We start from the raw sequence: 19,325 nt of genomic DNA, 5'->3' as shown, positions 1-19,325 counted from the left end.
TTAGATTTGTTATGTTATATATCACTTGATTATATAATCTATCGTATTATTAAATTTGTCATGCTATGTATCAAAATAATTTATTATTTTTTAATTAAAATTCTATATACTTATATATTAAATTATTGATGACATTTGAAAAAAAAAATCCAAACATATTATATATATAAGAAAAACAAGAGCATCATAATATTTTATTATTGATTACTATTAAAAAAAATTCATCGGAAGTCCAAACTAAACCAAACATAATATAAAAATAAAAAAATATAAATATATATAACAATATATACCATGTTTTTTGAAAATATATAAAAAAATAAGGGAATAGATTATTCACGAATGAATGAATTAGTCGAACGTAGTATGTTCACGATTATAATCAAACGAACACCTCATGTTCAAACTCGAATCGAACATATTATCGAACGAACATCAAATTGTTAGCGAACAGTTTATTATCGAGTCGAATCAAACACATTATCGAACAAACATCGAACTGTTCACAAACAACTCAAATCGTTTGTAGCCCTAAATTAAATCCCCACTTAGTAATGATTTTACCCTTTTACCCTTTTACCCTTGCTGGTTATATTACCCACCAACACATATAAATAAATAATCAAGAATAAATAGAAAAAGGTTTCTTCATAAACATGCGGGGGGACATTTAATTTATTTATTCTATCAATTCTTTAAATAATTAAATAGGTAAATAAACAATTTATTAATTATTATTATTTTTATGTAAAATAATAAAATTTATTATTTATTTATTCTATTAATTCTTTAAATAATTCGCAGAAACTGCTTTTTCCCTCATTTTGCTTCGCTTAATTTTCAGGCCACCATCAGATGCCACATATATTATAATTTTACACCACGCAATGTTCTATAACAAATTTCCAACAAATTTAATTATAAGCTTATTATAAGAACCTAAAATTATTATTTAACGTCTAACACCTGTCACCATATAAGAAATAAATATAAAGCTATAGTAGTCGCCAACGTGTTCACCGGCAATATGGTGGAGATCCAACTGAAGCTGGAGCCATTGTAGGACTGCTTGGGATCACCAAGACGCATTATGTTATCCCCTGCAGCATCGTCTTCTGTCTTGTCCTTCTTGCTTCTCCCTCTACCACATCTTTCTTTCTCTACCAGTAATTTGAGCTCGTTAACTGTTCTTTGAAGCTCTTTGATGTACTCAATAGCATCTCTCACAATTGAGACTCTTATCGAACTTTGTTATATGTGTAAAATTATTATATTAGCAGCTGGTATGATATAATATAAACATTACCATGAAATTAAAAAGAAGCAGAATCGTGTACCTTGGTAGGGTTAGGAACCAAATTCCTCAAGGCCGTGTACTTATTATTCAACTATTCTCTCCTTTGTCGCTCCGCAGCAAAGTTCTTATTGCTGTTTTCCACAGTTTGAGGAAACCCAGAATCTGCACCCTCTGCCATGGAGTCTAATCTCTGCATGAGAAAAACAATAAATGTGAGCAGAATAAATTTCACAAAAAGTAACTACAGGTTATGGATAAAACTTTAACCTTAGAAAATTGAAATAAGTAGTACTGGAAGCACAGAATTGTACGAGATCCTCCTATCAAACTGAAATGTTGCAAGAGCTAGTCTTAAAAGGAAAGAATGAATGTCTTTTCTCTCACTGTTATAGAGAAGGAGTGTTTGGAATATTAATGCAAAAGACATATGAACAGAATTACATATAAGAAAAGAGGAAGGGAATGGCATACTTGTAATTTAAGTATTCACACCATTTGTGCCAAAGTGTGTTGGTTTAGGTCACCCTACCAGTGTGTGTAAAGTGTGAACCCCACCATCTCCATGCAAACCGCCCTCTCAAACTAACTATCATAACCGTTTAGCCTTCAACAACCACAAAGATCACCAAGTGTAAGAATCGTATTAATTTTTAATTTTTTTTTTTTTTTAAACTTTTGCTTATAATTGAGTCATACAAATAGACAAAAATAAGATAAAATTCATGTAAAATAACTACTTTATCATTTATTTTTTGTCTGTTTGTATGACTTAGTTATAAGTATAACATTTTTTTTTAGTGTTCAGATAAGTTTGCACATCCCTTAATAAATCTCCGAGGGCCTAGAACTTCACATCTAGTAATTAACCAGTTAGGAAAACAAGATATGAGAACACATTAAAACCTAATTCTCCATGAAAGAAGGCAGTTCCCTCCACCAATCACTTTTCACAACATAAAACACCAACACAGATATCTAGATATATACTAACTAATATTTCATCAAGTTATAGCTAACCGTTTATATCTTTTTTCTGGATAGTCTTCTCATCAGACATATTGGTCCAATCTTTCTTTTTGCCAAAGTAAAATTATAGTAGAGACAAATAAAGATAACCGTTATACGATATTTTTGTACTTACTACTTAGTCGGAATTCGCATATATTAGCCCACATTAAAGTAACTATTTTCTTTACCTTGCTTGCAAAATTTAAGACAATGGGAATGAGAGTAGGAAAAGGAATGAGAATTGGAATTAAAATGGACATGGTAGTACCAATGGAAATGGGAATCAAAATGGTATTGAGCAGTTCTGAAAACCGGATCGGGAGCCGACCCGGCCAAATGGCTGGTTCCTGGTTCGAACGGTTTGACCGGTCGGTCTGACCGCATGCTGACGTCCAGCATGATGTCATACTGACATCAGCATGATGAAATAGGCAAAAACATAAAAAAGGCAAAAAATTCAGATTCTCCATCTAATTAAAGTTTAAAAACCATCAAAAGCAACCCTACAACAATAATTTCTCCATCTAATTAAAGTTTAAAAACCATCAAACCAACCCTACAACAATAATAAAACCATCAAAGTTTGATAGTTAAAGTTTACAAATTCAATCCTCAAGTCTAAAGTAAACTCTAAAGTTTCAAACAACATTAAAGGCATTACAAAATAATATCAATTATCAAATATGAATCCACCAACGGCCAACCATCAAAATTACAAAATATCAAAATACCTACCAATCCACCAACCAACATATAAAATTACACAATATCAATCCATTTCACCAACCCAACCACAAACAAATTCATTAGTATCTCACGGTAAGTGAAGGGAAAAAGGAGAAACCAAACAGATTCTTCAACAGGTCAACCCATCCTAAATTGATTATCCACATCATCATCCGAGTCATCATCATTATCATCACCATCAACTACAAATTTAGCAAAAATTAAAAACATAAGTTAAAATTTATAATGTACATTATTTTTTGATATTATAAATTATAATAGTTACCAAGTTGGTTAAAAGTTAGAAAACAACCTTGTGAACCACCTGCTGAATCATAATAGGGTTGGCCATCAACACCGATAGGAATAGATCCTTCTTCGTAAAGTGCTTGCTCCAATTCATCTAAATTGAAGTCATCACCCTCCTGTTCATCATCAGCAATCCAAAATTCTGTTCTGTCAATGCTTTCATAATCGATAGGATCGCAACTGCTTTTCTTGTAACACATCCTGAAAGACACGCCAAATAAAAATATCACTAAAAATACGAGATAATAAAAATATTAAAACTGCCAATGCTTTATACCTATTTTTCAAACGCAAGTTATAATGGATAAAAATCAAATCATTCAACCGTTGGTGCTCCAATCTATTCCTTCTTTTTGTATGGATACGTTCGAAAACACTCCAATTTCGCTTACATCCCGAAGAGGTTGAAGTTTGGCTCAGAATCTTAATTGCAAACTCTTGTAACTGTGGAGAACTATACCCATATGTCCTCCACCATTCATCTAATTTAAAGTTAAGAATGTTAACCATATGAAATAATCAAATAAACAAATTCATAACTTAGAAATTGGACTTAAAATTGAGAAATTTAATCAGTATCACATACCAGGTCGTGTGGTTCTGCAAGTTTGAAGGGCAAGCTCACGAGAAAAGCTTTCCTCGCGATCTCGATATATTTTACTTTCGTCCACTATCCTTGTCTTGTTCAACTAAAATGCACTTGCTTTATTGTCGACAACATCAAGGAAACCACGCATAACCTCTGGTTTCCTAGAGAAAGTTGCACGGTCATACTGAAAAGCCGGATTCAAATAATAAGCAGTAGCATGAATGTTGCGGTGCAAAAGCATATCCCACCGCTGCTTAATAATTTTGGTATAAGGCTTGTACAATGTCTTTCTCTTTCTAAAGAACTTCTTGATCGCTTTTTTGGCTCTGTACATGCCATCATACACGTATCCTATTGCAGGTCTCTCATCTGAGTCCACAATTCACAACAAACGCATCAAAGGAGCCACAATTTTGGAAATGTAACTCATGTTATCCCAAAATTCATTATCTAGAATTATGGGAACAACATTCTTGCCTTTACTACTTCTAGCATATTGAGAATCCACAAAAAACCTATCAGTCATCATAGCTTGCAAGTCATGTTTGTGCTCATGTAGACTTCTCAATGCAATAAAAGTAGTAGCAAACCGAGTTGCACCCGATCGTATGATTTCTCTCCAATCTTGTTCAAGTGATATATACAATACATAATAGATGTTAGTAAATTATTACAAAATGTTTATTATGTAATAAATTGACGAAAACATGAGTTAAAGGTTTATAAGCTATTACCTCTCTTTCCCTCAACCAAGCTATCAAAATTGTGTGATTATACACAAACTTGGTTACTTCAGAAGCACGTTGTGCAAGATGCACTATGTGGTCCAACTCAGATATATCTTTCAAAATTAAATTTAAGCAATGGGCTGCACAGGGTGACCAAGTAATATTCTCATACTTGTCCGACAACATTCTTCCAGCAGCTTTATAATTTGCTCCATTATCCGTGACAACATGGACAATATTGTTTGGTCCAACCCATAAAGCCATTTCCTTAAACAACTTGAATAATGTAAAGGCATCCTTTACAACATCTGAAGCATCCACTGATTTTATAAAGCAAACACCTTTAGGACAGTAAACAAGAAAATTAATCAATGATCTATGGCAAGTATCAGTCCAACCATCAGCCATTAATGTACAACCAACCTCTTGCCAAATCGTCTTATAATTGTCAACAATTAATTGGACTTCCTTCTTAGCATCTCTCAACAAATTCACACACATAGAATCATAAGTAGGTTGTTTATACCCAGGGCCAATTGCAGCTACAACATCCAACATAGGCTGAAAATAAATTGAATTTAAAGCATTCATCGGGATGCAAGCATCATAAAAGAATCGTGCAACTGACACGTCTGCTCTCCACTTTGCATCTTTTCCAACCAAAACACTCCTAATTGAAGGCTGAGACCCAGAAGTAGTTCGTGGAGCAAAATAATTACTAACCCCCGTAGTTTTCTTTCTCTTACTGCTCGTAAATTGTTTTTTACCGCCACTACTACCACCTTCATTCATGGTCATTTGTGATGGGAAAACCTCTTCATTTTCTTCATCTAACCGATCACCCTCCAAGTCATGTACTGCAGCACCAAAAGGAGTTGCATGCTTCCGAAAATCTTCTTTTTTCTTATTTTTTACTCCTATTTCTTTCAGTGATTCATTCATATTGAATCTAACATCAAATGGAACCTTCGGACACTTTCGAATATCCCCTTGTACTCCTGCTAGGTGTTGCTTCATTCTGAAAATACCACCACCTCTAGTAACCTTGCCACAATGAAGACAAGATAATATTTTCTTTCCATCTTTATCAACACTCTCAAGAACATGTCCCCATGCTATATCGGTCTTTCCTTGAAAAGATTGCGAGGAAATGGACGCGGCTGATGAGTTACGTGCAGACGAAGATGATGAAATTCTCTCCACTGGCAAGTGGCAACCAACAATCAGTTTGTTATAATTTATAAAATATAACTTTAAATCAATTTGTTTTTCAATTAAGAACATTTCATGCTACTCAATGGAAGAACCAAGCAAATTGATAAGTCAAAACCAAAAACCTGTGAATCACAACATGAATAAACTCCCCCTTTCAATTACTCTTTACTGTAATAAACTAATAAAGTAATAATAATGCTTCACGAGTTCACGGTGCAAGCAAGTAAGCAACTTCCACAGATCAGAATTTCACCATCAATTTCTAATTTCCCAGGAGAAATTGACAGATTCACTGATTCACAATTTCACATTTCACATTTCACAATTTCACATTTCACAATTTCACATCACATTACAATAAGTCAATAATACAATATCATGTTCATGGATCAATTCAAATTTCAAAACCAAAACAAGGGGCGAATTTACATTTTACACAATCTACATCATAAATGAAAAAGCCAGCCACTAACATGCAGGTTCATAAATCTGTAAGCCACTAACATGGTTCATAAATCTGTACATAAAGCATAGAAGACAGAGAAAAATAAGAATCTGTAGATTGTTACTTGGTCACGGCAAATGGCAGCTCGTAGATGGCTGCACCTCCAGATCAGCAATGGCGATGGTGATGATTGAAGATTTCACATTGAAGAGTGGAAGTTGAAGAATGAAGAGTTGCAGGCAACAGACCAACCACGGCAAGGAAGACCGAAGAAGCGCTAAAGCAGAGTAGAGCAGATTGCAGACCGAAGACTTGAAGACTGAAGAGTGAAGACGTGAGGCTGAATAGCTGAAGCTTAGTTGAAAGCTTGAAGGAGATCTAACTTCTGAGTTCTGAGATCGCAAATGGAGATCACGAAGAGGAGGACTAGACTGAAGTGTAGAGGAGATCGCGAATGGCAGTAGCAACTAGCAAACCAAGATGAAAAAGTGATAGACTGGAAAGTGGAGGAGATCGCGAATGTTACTGCAAACCAAGATGAAAAACTGATAGACTGGAGAGTGGAGGAGATCGCGAATGGCAGACTGGCAGTAGCAATCCAAGATGAAAAACTGAAAAACTGAAGAAGGGGCAAGAGCGCAAGACGGCTCTGTATCTGATCTATAGCTCAAAACTCAAAAGCAAATTGAAAATTAAATTTGTTAAAAATTTTGAGGGTTTGGTCTGACACTTTGACTTTGTGTGTGCGGCTGTGAGCACTTTTTAATTTTAAATTTTTTTTTTTCTTATTTCATCAATTTCATGTGTTAAACCGGATGGAGGTGTGGAATGGAAATCTGTTTAATATCGGTTGGACCGTCGGTTTGCTACAATGCTACGGTCCAACCGAGGTTTGAAATGGTTTGACTGTAAATCCCGGTTATTTGCTCTCTTTAAACTGGAAATGCAAGCGGGTGGCGGTTGGACTGGTTCGACCGCCCGGTCCGGTCCCGGTTTCAAAACCTTGGTATTGAGAATGGGATGGAAATGGAATAGGAATCAAATCGGGAATTGAAAAAGGAATGGAATGGCATTGGGAATCAGGACTGGGACTACGAAAGGCATTGGGAATGGAAATCCAAATGGTATCGAGAACGGAAATGGGAATGGTATTGGGAAAGGGAAATGGGAATTTGAATTGGAATGAGAATAGAAAAGGCTCTATTTTGTTCATTATTGGGTAGTTTTTAGAATAATCTTTTGAAAAAAGTTAAATTGGGTGAGTATTACGATGTAGAATTTTGAAAATTAACATAAATATCCCCTATATTTATTTATTTACAAACAACCCTATAATAAAATATTCAAAGTTAACAAAAACACCCCTAATCCACTCATAAATACGGACAGCCGACCACTACCGCCGGAGGGTGGCAGGAGTTGCCGTATCAGCGTATGACCGGTTGGATCTTGTCGGTAGTGCGTCCATATGGCCGAAAAGGCTAGATCTGTGGCTAGATCTGGCCGTCAACGGCCAGATCTGACCACATTTAGTCGTCAACTACGACCATATCTTGGTCGTCGTTGACGACTGTCAATAGCTAAAGATCTAGCCATTGATGGCCAGATCTTTGGCCGTAAAAGGCTAGATCGACGCATTACCGGCCAGATTCAGTCGGTAGTGCACCATTACACCAAATTTCAATCAGCTTTCGACGGTGGTGGCCGGAATCTAGTAAATTTGGGTTATTGGGGTGTTTTTGTCAATTTTTAAATTTTGTTTTGGGGGTTGTTAGTTAAATTAACAAACTTAGGGGTTTAAAGGAATTAAATAATTTAGAATTGTATTTTGAAAATAGGTGAACCAAACACCAATTTTGTGTTAACTTTATTGGGAAATCTAGTTAACTTTTCCTAATATATGTACCAAATGGAACCTCCAAATGGTATTGAGAATGGAAAGGGGAATCGACATTGCAATGAGCAGGGAATATGAAAGGTATAGCGAATGGGAATCCAAAAGATATTGAGAATGGAAATGGAAATGGGCAAATAAATGGACATTGGAATGGGAATGGAAATAGGAAAGGAATTGGCAATAGGAATATGTAATTAAAGGTTGTGGAATGGGAATGGGAATGGGAACTGAAACGGTGATGGAATTGGAATAAGAATGGTATTGTAAACGGAAGTAGGAAGAGGAAAGCGAATGGCAGTAAGAATGGAAGGGGAATGCCAATGACAATGACAAAGGCAATGGGAAAAACGATATTTTCGTTCTTAGTTAGAGTTTGGAGTTATTGTCCTACATTAAAGTAGCCATTTCTTTACTTTGATTGCAAAATTCAAAGACAATGGGAATGGGAGTAGAAAATGGAATGGGAATGGGAGTAGAGAAAGGAAATAGGAATTGGAATTAGATATTAGAATGGACATGGTAACACCAATGGGAATGGTAAAAAAAATATTATATTTAAAACTAAAATATTGATTTCATAACGTTATATCAGACTTGACTCCTAAAATTATTATAGACTTGACTTGAGTTTGTCTATTTAACAATGATTCTACTAGACTAAGCCAATTAAAAATGTTACATGATGTATGTTAGTAAGAAGTGAAAAAGGTTAATATTATTGAATTACTATAGGCTAGGCCAACAAAAAAAAAAAAAAAAAAAAAAAAAAAAAAAGGGCAATACATGTAGACCGTAGAGCACCCAGTGAACAGACTTTTTTACAACGTTACAAAGAATCCCATCACGTGGGGTGTCGCTATCCTCAGAATCCCCAATTCAAGCTACGTCTGCACTCTTTCTTCTCCCCTGCCAAACGAGTGAAAAAACGAAGTACAAAGATCGATATCTCGGCCCGCCGACGTTACATATACGAAACGACGTAGTTTAAGTAAATGAAAGAATGAACGAATTGAAGTAGCCGAACTTGAAGAAAAGGAAGAAGCGAACGACGAAGATTTTGAGAATGAAAATGAAAACGCGACGGCGAAGAAGAAGAAGGAGAAGACGAAGAGTATGTGTTCAGGTTCAACAGCGGATGAATCCGTTGGATTTGACGGAAAATAATTCGTCCGGTCTCCAAACTTACCAGCAATTCGAACGGTCGAGTACGAAGCCTAGCCGAACGCAAGCGCAAACGAAAACGCCAAGATGAGACTAATACTACTACTCAGAGGTGTTAAAATTTTGATTTTTCATAATAATTTGAAGTGATTGATTTTTTTTTTTTTTTTTTTTTTTTTTTTGATGAGATGATTGTAGTGAAGACAATGTAGGCGGAATGAGTATGGATGAGTTCATGGAAACCTTCAATTTCGGTTATTTTCGAAGAAAATCAAGAAAGGTATTTTTTTTTTTTTTATTTGTAAGTAAATGAGGTTTGACTGAATCATAAAGTTGAAGGATGTTTTGAGATAATTCTATGAATCACAAGTCTTGTATTGAATTTCTTGTTCCTAGTGATTTGTATTTGATGGTAGTTGATAATACATAGGATAAAAGATGCTTCAAATACAACTGGAAAATTGAGAGGCTGTTCACAAAAATGTAAAGCGAACCTTCAAGGAGGTTAATCGAATAATTCCAAATAAATAGGTATTTATTTGTTAATCTTTATTTTTGCAGCTCAATAAGAAAAGAGGTAGGAGAAAAGGTTCAAAGAATAAACATAGTCCTGAAGTTACAAAATGCTTGGTGAAGCTACTCTTCACTATGCTCATGGTCGTTTTGAGCAGGATACATTATGAAGCTCTGTGATTTTTCTTGTTTTTATGATTTCAAGAAGGTGTTTGCTTTTTAGATTAATTTTGCATTTTTAGGCTGTATAGGTTGAATAAAGTATTTTTTGGTCCTAATTTGCCTGATTCGTACCATACGCTGGACTTATTCATGACACTCTCGGTGACAAAAATAAAGCCTGTCATTTCTACGTTGTTGCTGCAATTCTTTCACCGAAAGATTCATCTTTGTGGAAAGAACTTCTTGTTTGGTCTTTGTAAGTATCTCATGTTCATTACATTATTCTAATAAGTACATGTACATCCAGCACGTTATGATTGTAATCAGATTGTTGACTCATACTAAAATGCAGAGAAAAGGGAAACACAGGTCTAGCCAGGTATGCCTTGATAAAGCATAAAAGCAGATCCTAAAGATATTAGTCTAAGATTTTATATTGCCTCATTTTATGTTGAGCTTGGAGATTTTGAGGAGCTGCCGAGTCATATGAACAAATAACAAACTGTGTCCTGATGATATTGAAGCTCTCAAAACAGGGGCAAAGGTTTTACTTTCATCTTGTTTACTAAATGCCTTCTTTGATTCAGTAGTGTATTTTAATTTGTTCTAAAGCTACCTGAGAGCATATCTAAATTGGTGATGGATTTGTCAATTTCTCTTTTTTGTCTTTTTTTTTTCTAGGAAACAAAATTTGTATTAGGAAAATGAAAATACAAAATAAAAGACTATTTACCAACCAAAATAAATAAATTAAAAAAAAAAAAAGCAAGCCGTCCTAAAGCCCATAAAGGATTCAAAAACCACACAAGAGAACGGTCAGCTCAAATCTATCAAATGAAACCCTAGCCTTGATTTATACATGATGTTGGACAATAACAGAGTTCTAATCTTAGGGATGTCTTGTAAGGAACCACAGTATTTTGATAGAATCTTTGGTTTATTTAGTTTCTCTGTTTGCATTCATTGGTAAGAGCGTATTTTTAGAAGTTTTGGGCAAAACTGGGTATTTCTAACCGAACTAATTGTTTTTTGTGTTCCATATGTCTTGAGAAATTTAATTTGTTCTTCTGTTGCAGTTGTACATTAAAGTGGTAAGATTGAACGATCTGTTGGCATTTTGGAGGACTATCTCAAGGATCATCCTTCTGAAGTTGATTTGAGTGTGATTGATCAGCTGGTTGACATACTCATGAGTTCTAATGCACATGATAAAGCTCTGCAACATATTGAGCATGCACACACGGTCTATTTTTCAGGGAAAGAAGTGCTCTAAATTTAAAAATTAAAGCAGGAATCTGCACATTCAGCTTGGAAATATGGAGCACGCTGAGGTCTGTTGCATTTATATCAAATGAAAAATAGCTATTGTAGCTGTCAGTAGTGGTGATGTAGATATAGGTTGTTGAAAACGAAGTCATATTGGTAATAGTGGTGGTGGTGGCTGATGAGGGAAGCCACAATGCTGTGGTGGTGTAAGTGATATTTATTGGTCTATGGTGGGTGATGAGTTATTGTAATAGTACAAAAGTTTTTTCTTAGGAATATTTGGGTTCATTTCTGAAACAGGTGATACTAATCTTCTAGTCATTCAATTGTTAATATCTCTTTGGATTTCTTTCTCAGATGATATAATACACGAGTTAGAGTGATGTGTAGATCTGCAGACTTGGTTAAAGTTCTATTCTAAGTGATGTTTCATCTTTGTGTTATTACCATATCAACTTCTACGTCAAGATTATCTATATGTGAACGCCTAATATCAGTATACACACTTGGGATGAGAAATTTGAGATAAGACTTGGAATATGTGGCATTGCTCTTTAACTAATCATCACCTTTTTCTGAATACTCTCTCACATGAGTCTAGAATCTTTTCGGACTTTTGCGACGGGAGAATGCAGTGATCTTACTGATCTGATTACTGAAGTTGCTGACTCATTTATGCGTCTTGAGCATATAAATCTGCATTGAAGTATTATCATATCTTGGAGGCAAATGGTGGCAGTGACAATGTAAGGGAAACTGTGAATTTTTTTTTTCTTTCAATTTCCTTCTTAACAACTAGAAAATAAGAAAGAGAAATTGCACTTATGTGGTAATATTTCTCCTGTTTTCTGTTTATTGCTTAGCTTTGATTGTTAAACTTTTATGTTAGACTACATTATCCAGTGATTGGACCTAGAGCCCAACACATGAAGGCCACTTGTTATCCTTGTTGGTTAATGTGGTTATCTAGTTGTGTACTGAATTGTCTCTTTTAATGTAATACACTTTGGAGGGAAGCTGTAAGTTAATGTGGTTTTACTCTATGGTTTTTATTCTTTAGGAAGCCTTGGTGTTGCATGATACATAGATTGATAATTTAATGATACATTAAGTAATGTTTTGGTCATTTTGCCGCTCAAATTTTTCAGTAGGTTGGGTTGTACACATGACTATACCTTTTCAATTGTATGCTTAACAAATAAATACCTCTCTTCCCACATTTAAACCCATTCTGGAGACGAACAAACCTGAAGAAAACAATAACAGAACATATTGAATTTTCTTTTCAATTTCACTCTTGTGATACAATTTTTATTTCCTCTACTGTAACTTAAACAGTAAAAAATCATGTAGTAGAAAAACCAATATGAAACTCTATATATTTGTTTCTTGTTTTACGATGAGAAGCAAAACGTATATAGAACAAAAGAAGATATAGAAAGTGAAGTGGTGGTCCTTAGGGAGATCAAAAATAATCTCTGTGTAGAAAACCAAATTTATAAGCAATATTAATTGCTAACTTTGAAATGCTGTTGTCCATGCAAAGCCCTATTATTCTTTTGTTCCCTGTTTCATTTGTGGTTTTCTTGCTATGTGAATCTGTTCATTCTCCTTGATAATGTGGTGTGTGTTAAACAAAAACTCATGCATTGATTTAACAGTTGGTTGCTGACTTCTGTTGCATTTTGTCTAACAGGGCTATTTACATCTTAAAATTGCTGAGTGTTACTTGTGCTTAAAAGAAAAAGGACAGCGATTATTTACTTCCACAAGGTGATGTGTACTCATGAAAATCAACAGTTCTGATGAAATTAGATCTCAGATGCACAACTTTGGAACTAACAGAATGTAGAAAACATTACCATCTTCATAGGATCATAGCATTCTTGTTTAGGAGGGAATGTGTTATCAAATGGATAATATCAATGTGTGTGTATCATCTGCACATATGTTCTCTCTATGAAATAAGTACTAATTCATGACAATAAACTTGTCGTTTGTTAAAAATCAGTCCACTTTTTTAAACTAAGTGGGATAGATAGTCAATGTATTATATGCATCACTAGTATATTGGTCAATGTTATATGCATCACTAGTATATTGGATGTTTGATCAGCCTGATGTTGGTGAAAGGAATCATACAACACTTGACTAACTCATGATGATGTCTTTTATCCATTTTCATGCTTTATATGGTTAAAATGTTATTATCTTGTTCAGAAAAATCTAATCTAGAATGTTCATCTACCTGTTCTTAGTAGGCCTGAGATCCAGAATCTGGGGTCTTATTTAAAATAATGCAACTGGTCCGGCTAGCAGCCTTCCTGGTGGTATTGTTCTTTGTTGCATAATGTACTTATCTTCAACACTGAGGGCTGGTCCCTTCAATTATTCATAATCTTTCCCTCGTTGCATTTATTGTAGTTCCAGGTTGCTGTAAAAGAGTTTTGTACATGAGATGCAGATATTGAACAATTCATTTAAATTTATACCATTAGAAAGGCCTATTTAATGTGCAAAAAGTTAATGTTTCAGGTTTGACATTGGTTTTATTCTTTTTATTCTGGTTATGACGCGCGGGAGGATAATTTTATATGCTAATACTGACAGGCATCTTGAATTTGATCTATGTAGGAATTTTCCTTTTCTTTTTAGTGAAAGTTTCTCCTAGACCACAGCTGAATCACATACATAAATGATTTTAGGTGACTAATACTATGCTACCACAATGTAAATTGTGCCTTGGAGTTCAATGAACAGTTTTATGTACTTTATGCTCTCATGCATTACAGTTTTAGGTGGATTCATTCTTTAGATGATGTATTGAACTACTGCATATTCATTATCTTCAGAATTGTAGTTCTTGACACTTTCATGACAGGGAATTATCTGCATACTTGGCAAATAGATTTGAGATGATACTGGATATGATACGGATGCTGCTGTTTTGGGAGTGTTCATTGACCTGTGATTTAATGAATGAATTCTTTGCATCTCCTAATTCTTCTAGTAAGTTATCTCTGGTCTTTGGCTGATTAGACTATCTGTTCAGCTGTGCATATGCTTGAGGATAACACTGATGCGGTAAGTTGGCTTCTCTCTTGCTTGAAGATGGTAAAGAAGATGAGGCCATTGCTTTGCTATCCCTCCAAAATTGTTAGGTACTTTGTTTCTTATATATGTATATATTTCAACCCCTTGTATTGAATTATATACATGTAAAATGTGTAGCTTTTTTCTTATTGGTTGTCTTGTGGCATGTATCCAGATTCTGTTGATCAAAATTCTGATAAATCTAATCCATGGTGGCTTACTGAAAAAATAATAATGAAGCTTTGCCACATTATAGAGCTAAAGGAATGCCCAAGACTTCATTGCTACAATCTTTCCCTTGGTTCATGAATCACTTTTGTAGAAGCTCTAAGGCAAAAGGCAGTTAGGCAAAAGTTCACTTTCAGCTGCCTTTCATTTGATTGAGCATATCCAATCTACGGTTACCTCTTTGATAGTTCTGAATATCTTGTGACCATTATTATTAGAATCTTGTCTTTCATTAGCTTATTTTTTTATTTTGATAATTGGTTCTTAATTTAGGTAAGGTAAAAAGAGGCTACCAGCAAGCGTTGTCCATGAAAGGGCCAAAGTACTCGATACTCCACAAACTGATAAACATACTGTGTGGAATCAGACCAGTAGCTCCTAAATCAGATCTGTGAGTAGTAAATCTTAATATGTTGTGTATTGTATTAAAATGGGCTGTATTCAGCTATTTTGGTGGTTTTGACTACAAATGTTTTATTATTTATTTAATATGCTAACCTTATAGATGGTTTTTAGCATACATCATAAAATATTCGTACAAAGACAAGGCTCTCTCTTTAACTTTTTAGGGATCATCTATGTTATATGTGTCTTAATACCCTCAGGTTCATAGTTATTGGCATAAAGACTAACTTCTATAGCATTCTTGTATTGAGGTTTAGTGGGCAGTTATTATTATTATTACTATTTTATTTTATCAGAAATCATTTTTATAATAGGAACCAAAGTAGTATATAAATGGAAAGAGAGAGTACAAAGTGGATTGGATATCCACTACGGTGCAGATCGCCTCTCTGGAGGGAGGCAAAAACTGTACAAAATATATATCCAGAAATGTTGTATCAGCGTGTAGATTTTTTTGGATCCTTTAAATGGATCCTAACTTTTGTGGGCAACTTGTTACTCTTCTGATTATCTTTCCAATCAATGATATTGACATTGTTTCTTCTACTAAAAACAAATAGTGAAACTCATTGAGGATTAGCCAATTGTTACATCTCAACAAGGTCAAGAGCGAGAGGTTAATTGATTTTTTTATTAGTTGCCAATTTTTATTACATCGGAGTTTATCGTGAACTGTCAACTCTTCACTGTTAATTAAATAATATGTGGTCACTCATCCATTAAAATGTGAGGTGTACGCTTCCTGTTTCCAGTTGTATCGTTGGTAGAAGATTGTCAGCTGATTCATGGTGATGCTTTGAATAAGGTTGAAGCTTCTAGAGCGAAAGAGTTGCTTCAGAAGAGGGCAATTTGAAGGAAGAAAAGAAAGCTTTGGCAATGGCTGCTGGAGTTGAATGGCATAGCGATGATTCAGATGATGATTCTCCGGTAACTTATGATTGATTATGTTGTGCCTTACCTTAAGTACACAAATTTCCAACTGTGCAACATTTGGACCTGACAAACTGGTATTATATGATTCTGGGATTTCTTCAGCAAGAAGTTGTTAGAGCGACTCCCTGTCTAATCTTTAAAAGATGAAGAGCATCAAGTGTCATCATAGATGTAGTATATCTGTGTCCTTTATTTCAATTCCTGTGGTTAATCTTTCTTTTTTCTTATTTTGTTTTCAGTTCTTATTCTGCACGTATCCTTCCTTGATGTATGAGAGGATTTACTTTTTAACTCTTCTTCTTACTGAGTGCCTCACCTTTTCATGGCATTTTTACAGCTAGCAATTTCCCAATCTTTTGATTCTTCTGACTCATTAACTTGTGGTTAATAGTTATGTAAGGCATTGGCAGCTGCGAAGATACGAGGAAGCATCCGAAATCATTAACCTCTCTTTGAGATTGGCCTACAGCACAATGCCTTTTAAGAAGAAGGATGAGCTTCGGTCACTTGGAGCTCGTAAGTCATTAACTCCAGAATTTGTTAATTCTTTAGGAAGATTTCAGTGGCCTCCTCTGAGTTTTGGCTGACTGCAAATTCCACTGGTTTGACAACCATGCTTGTAGGAGAGGTTTTTTGATAACTCTTATGAAACTACAGGAAAATTTTACTGTAACTTTCTTAGATTATTTTTTTCACTAGTGAGGCATCAGTATTTTAGCTATTCCTTAGGGGAGGTCACTGAAATTATTGTAATTTCTTAGATTAGGTTTTTTTCCTTCTCACCTCATTTAAAAAGATTGTTTAGTTTTTATTACTCCATTATATCTTCGTTGAAGGAAAGATTGGAGGACCTTTGGGCTTTGTTAATGTAGACTACTTTTTGTCTGTGATTCAACGAAATGGCATATGACAGCACTGATCCTAAGCAGGATTTGACTGTGCAAGATACTTTGTTCAGCAGCATCCCTACAGTCTTGCTGCCTGGAACTGCTATTACGAGTAACTCCCAGGTATACGATAATTTAGTATGCTATCTTGCAAAGCTTGTTGCATTTTTAAGTTATTATCAGCTTAATCAACGTACATAATGGCTGTGTCTACTTGTCCTTGTGATCCGAGTCAAATGTTTTTGCATTTAGGAGTATTTGAGCAGTCATGGCAGTTTGTTTGGGATGTTTGGACAAGTGCAAACACCTTGGTGCATTTATTTTAATTGGACATGACTTAGCCTGCAAACTTAAAAATTTACTTAGGGACATGCTGATTTTGAAACTAACTCTACTTTTGTACTTTATTGATGGGTTTCCTGAATGCCATAGACTGGGGAAAAGCCACTATAAGCATTCGAAGTTTACGCTATATGCGAGCCAAATACAAGATTGGGCACCACCGCTTATCATTTCTGGGCATCACTTTACCTTCGCTAGCCATCTCAGGACGCTGCAAGAGATTATTTAGAAGCTTATAAACTGTTGCCTGAGAATCCATTGATTAATCTATGTGGGGTATGTTCTTCCTTCCTCTAGAGGTTGCATACATGTGATGATTACCAATGTTTCCAACATATATATAGTATATTCTTTATGCTGTAGGGACGGCCTTAATCAACTTAGCCCTTGGATTTAGACTTCAAAACAAGCATCAATGCCTCGCACAAGGCTAGCTTTCTCCACAAGAATTTGAGCTTTGTGACAACAGCCAGGTTTGCTTTCCTTCTCTTATTCTCTTTCTATTGTTCTGAAGGATTCGGTAATTTTGTATTTGTTGAAGGTGGTGAATCAAGTACATAAAACTTTACTGCCTGGCTTGAAATACATATCATTTTAGTTACTTAAGCATGTGTGTTCTTACCGTGTATATGACAACATCCATATATCTTCATAGAATTGTAGACTCTTTCAGTCAGGAGTCTGCATAATTGATGATTTGTTTCTGTTGATTATGACAAATTGAGCCTTTTTGTTGATTTATCGCATTTTCATCTGTTCCCTGTAATTCTGTTGGAATGAATTATTATATGTTGCTGACTGAACATAATCATATTTTTGGAAGTTTTATACTATCTTTCAGTAGCTAAAAATAAAATAGATATGCCAATTGATTTGCTCTATAATCTTTGCTCAGGAAGCTCATACAACATTGCTCGAGCATGTCACCAGTTGGCCTGGTGCTCTGGCAGCTTCATATTATGAAAAGGTACTTACAATAAGGAAAAGGATTACCCCATCCCAAAACATCCAACTAAGAATCCAGACCGTACTCAAAATCAGGAATCAGGTTACTGTGATCTTCGCGTGAGGCAGCTTTCAATCTGCACTTGATCTAAAAAAGTGGAGCAATTGATCTTGCCAGGCAGGTCTTGGAAGTCACTGCACGCTTAGATTATTCTTCTGGAGACTCACTGGCAATGTTTGTGGTATGTTTACTGTTGTAATAGTGTATGTGACATATTAAGCTATATGGTTAGATTGTTTGGAGTAATTTTATGGGATTTTTTTCTTGTATTCTCTTTTCAGTTAAAATTACCGAACAGTAATCTAGTAGTGCCCTTGTACTATAAAAGATTGAATAGATTTACCTTGTACTATAAAAAGAATTGAATAGATTTAGTATTGTTTAAAACTGATTAGATATAATTATTAACGATGCTATTTCTTTTTGTAGCTGATATTTGAATAGAATATTTTGTAATTTATTTTTCAAGGAAAGAAGTAGAATAATGTCTTCAGTGTAAAGTTGTTTATTTATTTTCTATTTCCTTGTTTACAACTATCGGTCAATGTAAAATATAACGATTTTGTCAAATTTTTCGCGTTATAAGATTGTAAAATTTTGTCGGTTAGTATTAGTTGATAGTAGTAAATGAGATCTGAATTAAAATATAAATAAATGCAAATATTTGCATGCTTAGAAGTAGTATAATTTACTTGGATGGATACCGAAAATTTACACAATTAGATTGAACTGAGGCCGTGAACAAAATGAAATAAAATAAATAAGATTGTTGTTACTTTCCTGGAAGGCCGAATTAGATATACTCACCATCAACGTTCCAGAAACTGTTCCCTGACGATATTGAAGCTCTCAAAACAAAGGCAAATGTTTACTTTCATCTGAGTTTATAAAATGCCTTATTTGATTCAGTAATGCTATTGTAATTTGCTTTTAAGCTCCAGTGATGCATATCTAAATTGGCGAAATTTATCAATATATATAATTTTTTACGAAAAGCATGGTTGTTTGGCTATATGACCATAGTTTCTGACTGAACTAATTGTCTATAGTGTTGTATATATCTAGAGAAATTCAATTAGTTCTTTTGCTTGCTGTGTGCGTGAAATGTGACTTTG

General features: G+C 34.7%; 1 protein-coding gene and 1 pseudogene across 1 annotated transcript; one reads left to right on the top strand and one right to left on the bottom strand.

Moving 5' to 3' along the window:
* Positions 1 to 4,029: 4,029 nt before the first annotated feature.
* On the bottom strand, positions 4,030 to 5,674 carry LOC116129558. The gene is made up of 3 exons (XM_031415275.1): positions 4,713 to 5,674; positions 4,407 to 4,489; positions 4,030 to 4,298 (listed from the first exon to the last, which is right to left on the bottom strand). Exons 1-3 carry the CDS (start codon positions 5,672 to 5,674, stop codon positions 4,030 to 4,032), a joined length of 1,314 nt encoding a protein of 437 aa, XP_031271135.1.
* Positions 5,675 to 7,383: 1,709 nt separating this feature from the next.
* Positions 7,384 to 18,654, top strand: LOC116129557 (annotated as a pseudogene).
* Positions 18,655 to 19,325: the final 671 nt, after the last annotated feature.

The sequence above is a fragment of the Pistacia vera genome, unplaced genomic scaffold (assembly GCF_008641045.1).
Source record: "Pistacia vera cultivar Batoury unplaced genomic scaffold, PisVer_v2 Contig212, whole genome shotgun sequence".
Lineage (NCBI taxonomy): Eukaryota > Viridiplantae > Streptophyta > Magnoliopsida > Sapindales > Anacardiaceae > Pistacia > Pistacia vera.
This window is presented reverse-complemented; position numbering and strand designations above follow the sequence as displayed.

What these genes read in the sequence shown, in the direction of transcription:
- LOC116129558 (XM_031415275.1), bottom strand. Translation starts at nt 5,674, where the DNA reads ATGAAGCAACACCTAGCAGGAGTACAAGGGGATATTCGAAAGTGTCCG. An exon ending in CGTGCTTCTGAAGTAACCAA is followed by an intron (nt 4,490 to 4,712) that starts GTTTGTGTATAA and finishes TGCATTGAGAAG; the next exon opens with TCTACATGAGCACAAACATG. An exon ending in ATATGCTAGAAGTAGTAAAG is followed by an intron (nt 4,299 to 4,406) that starts GCAAGAATGTTG and finishes TTGTGGACTCAG; the next exon opens with ATGAGAGACCTGCAATAGGA.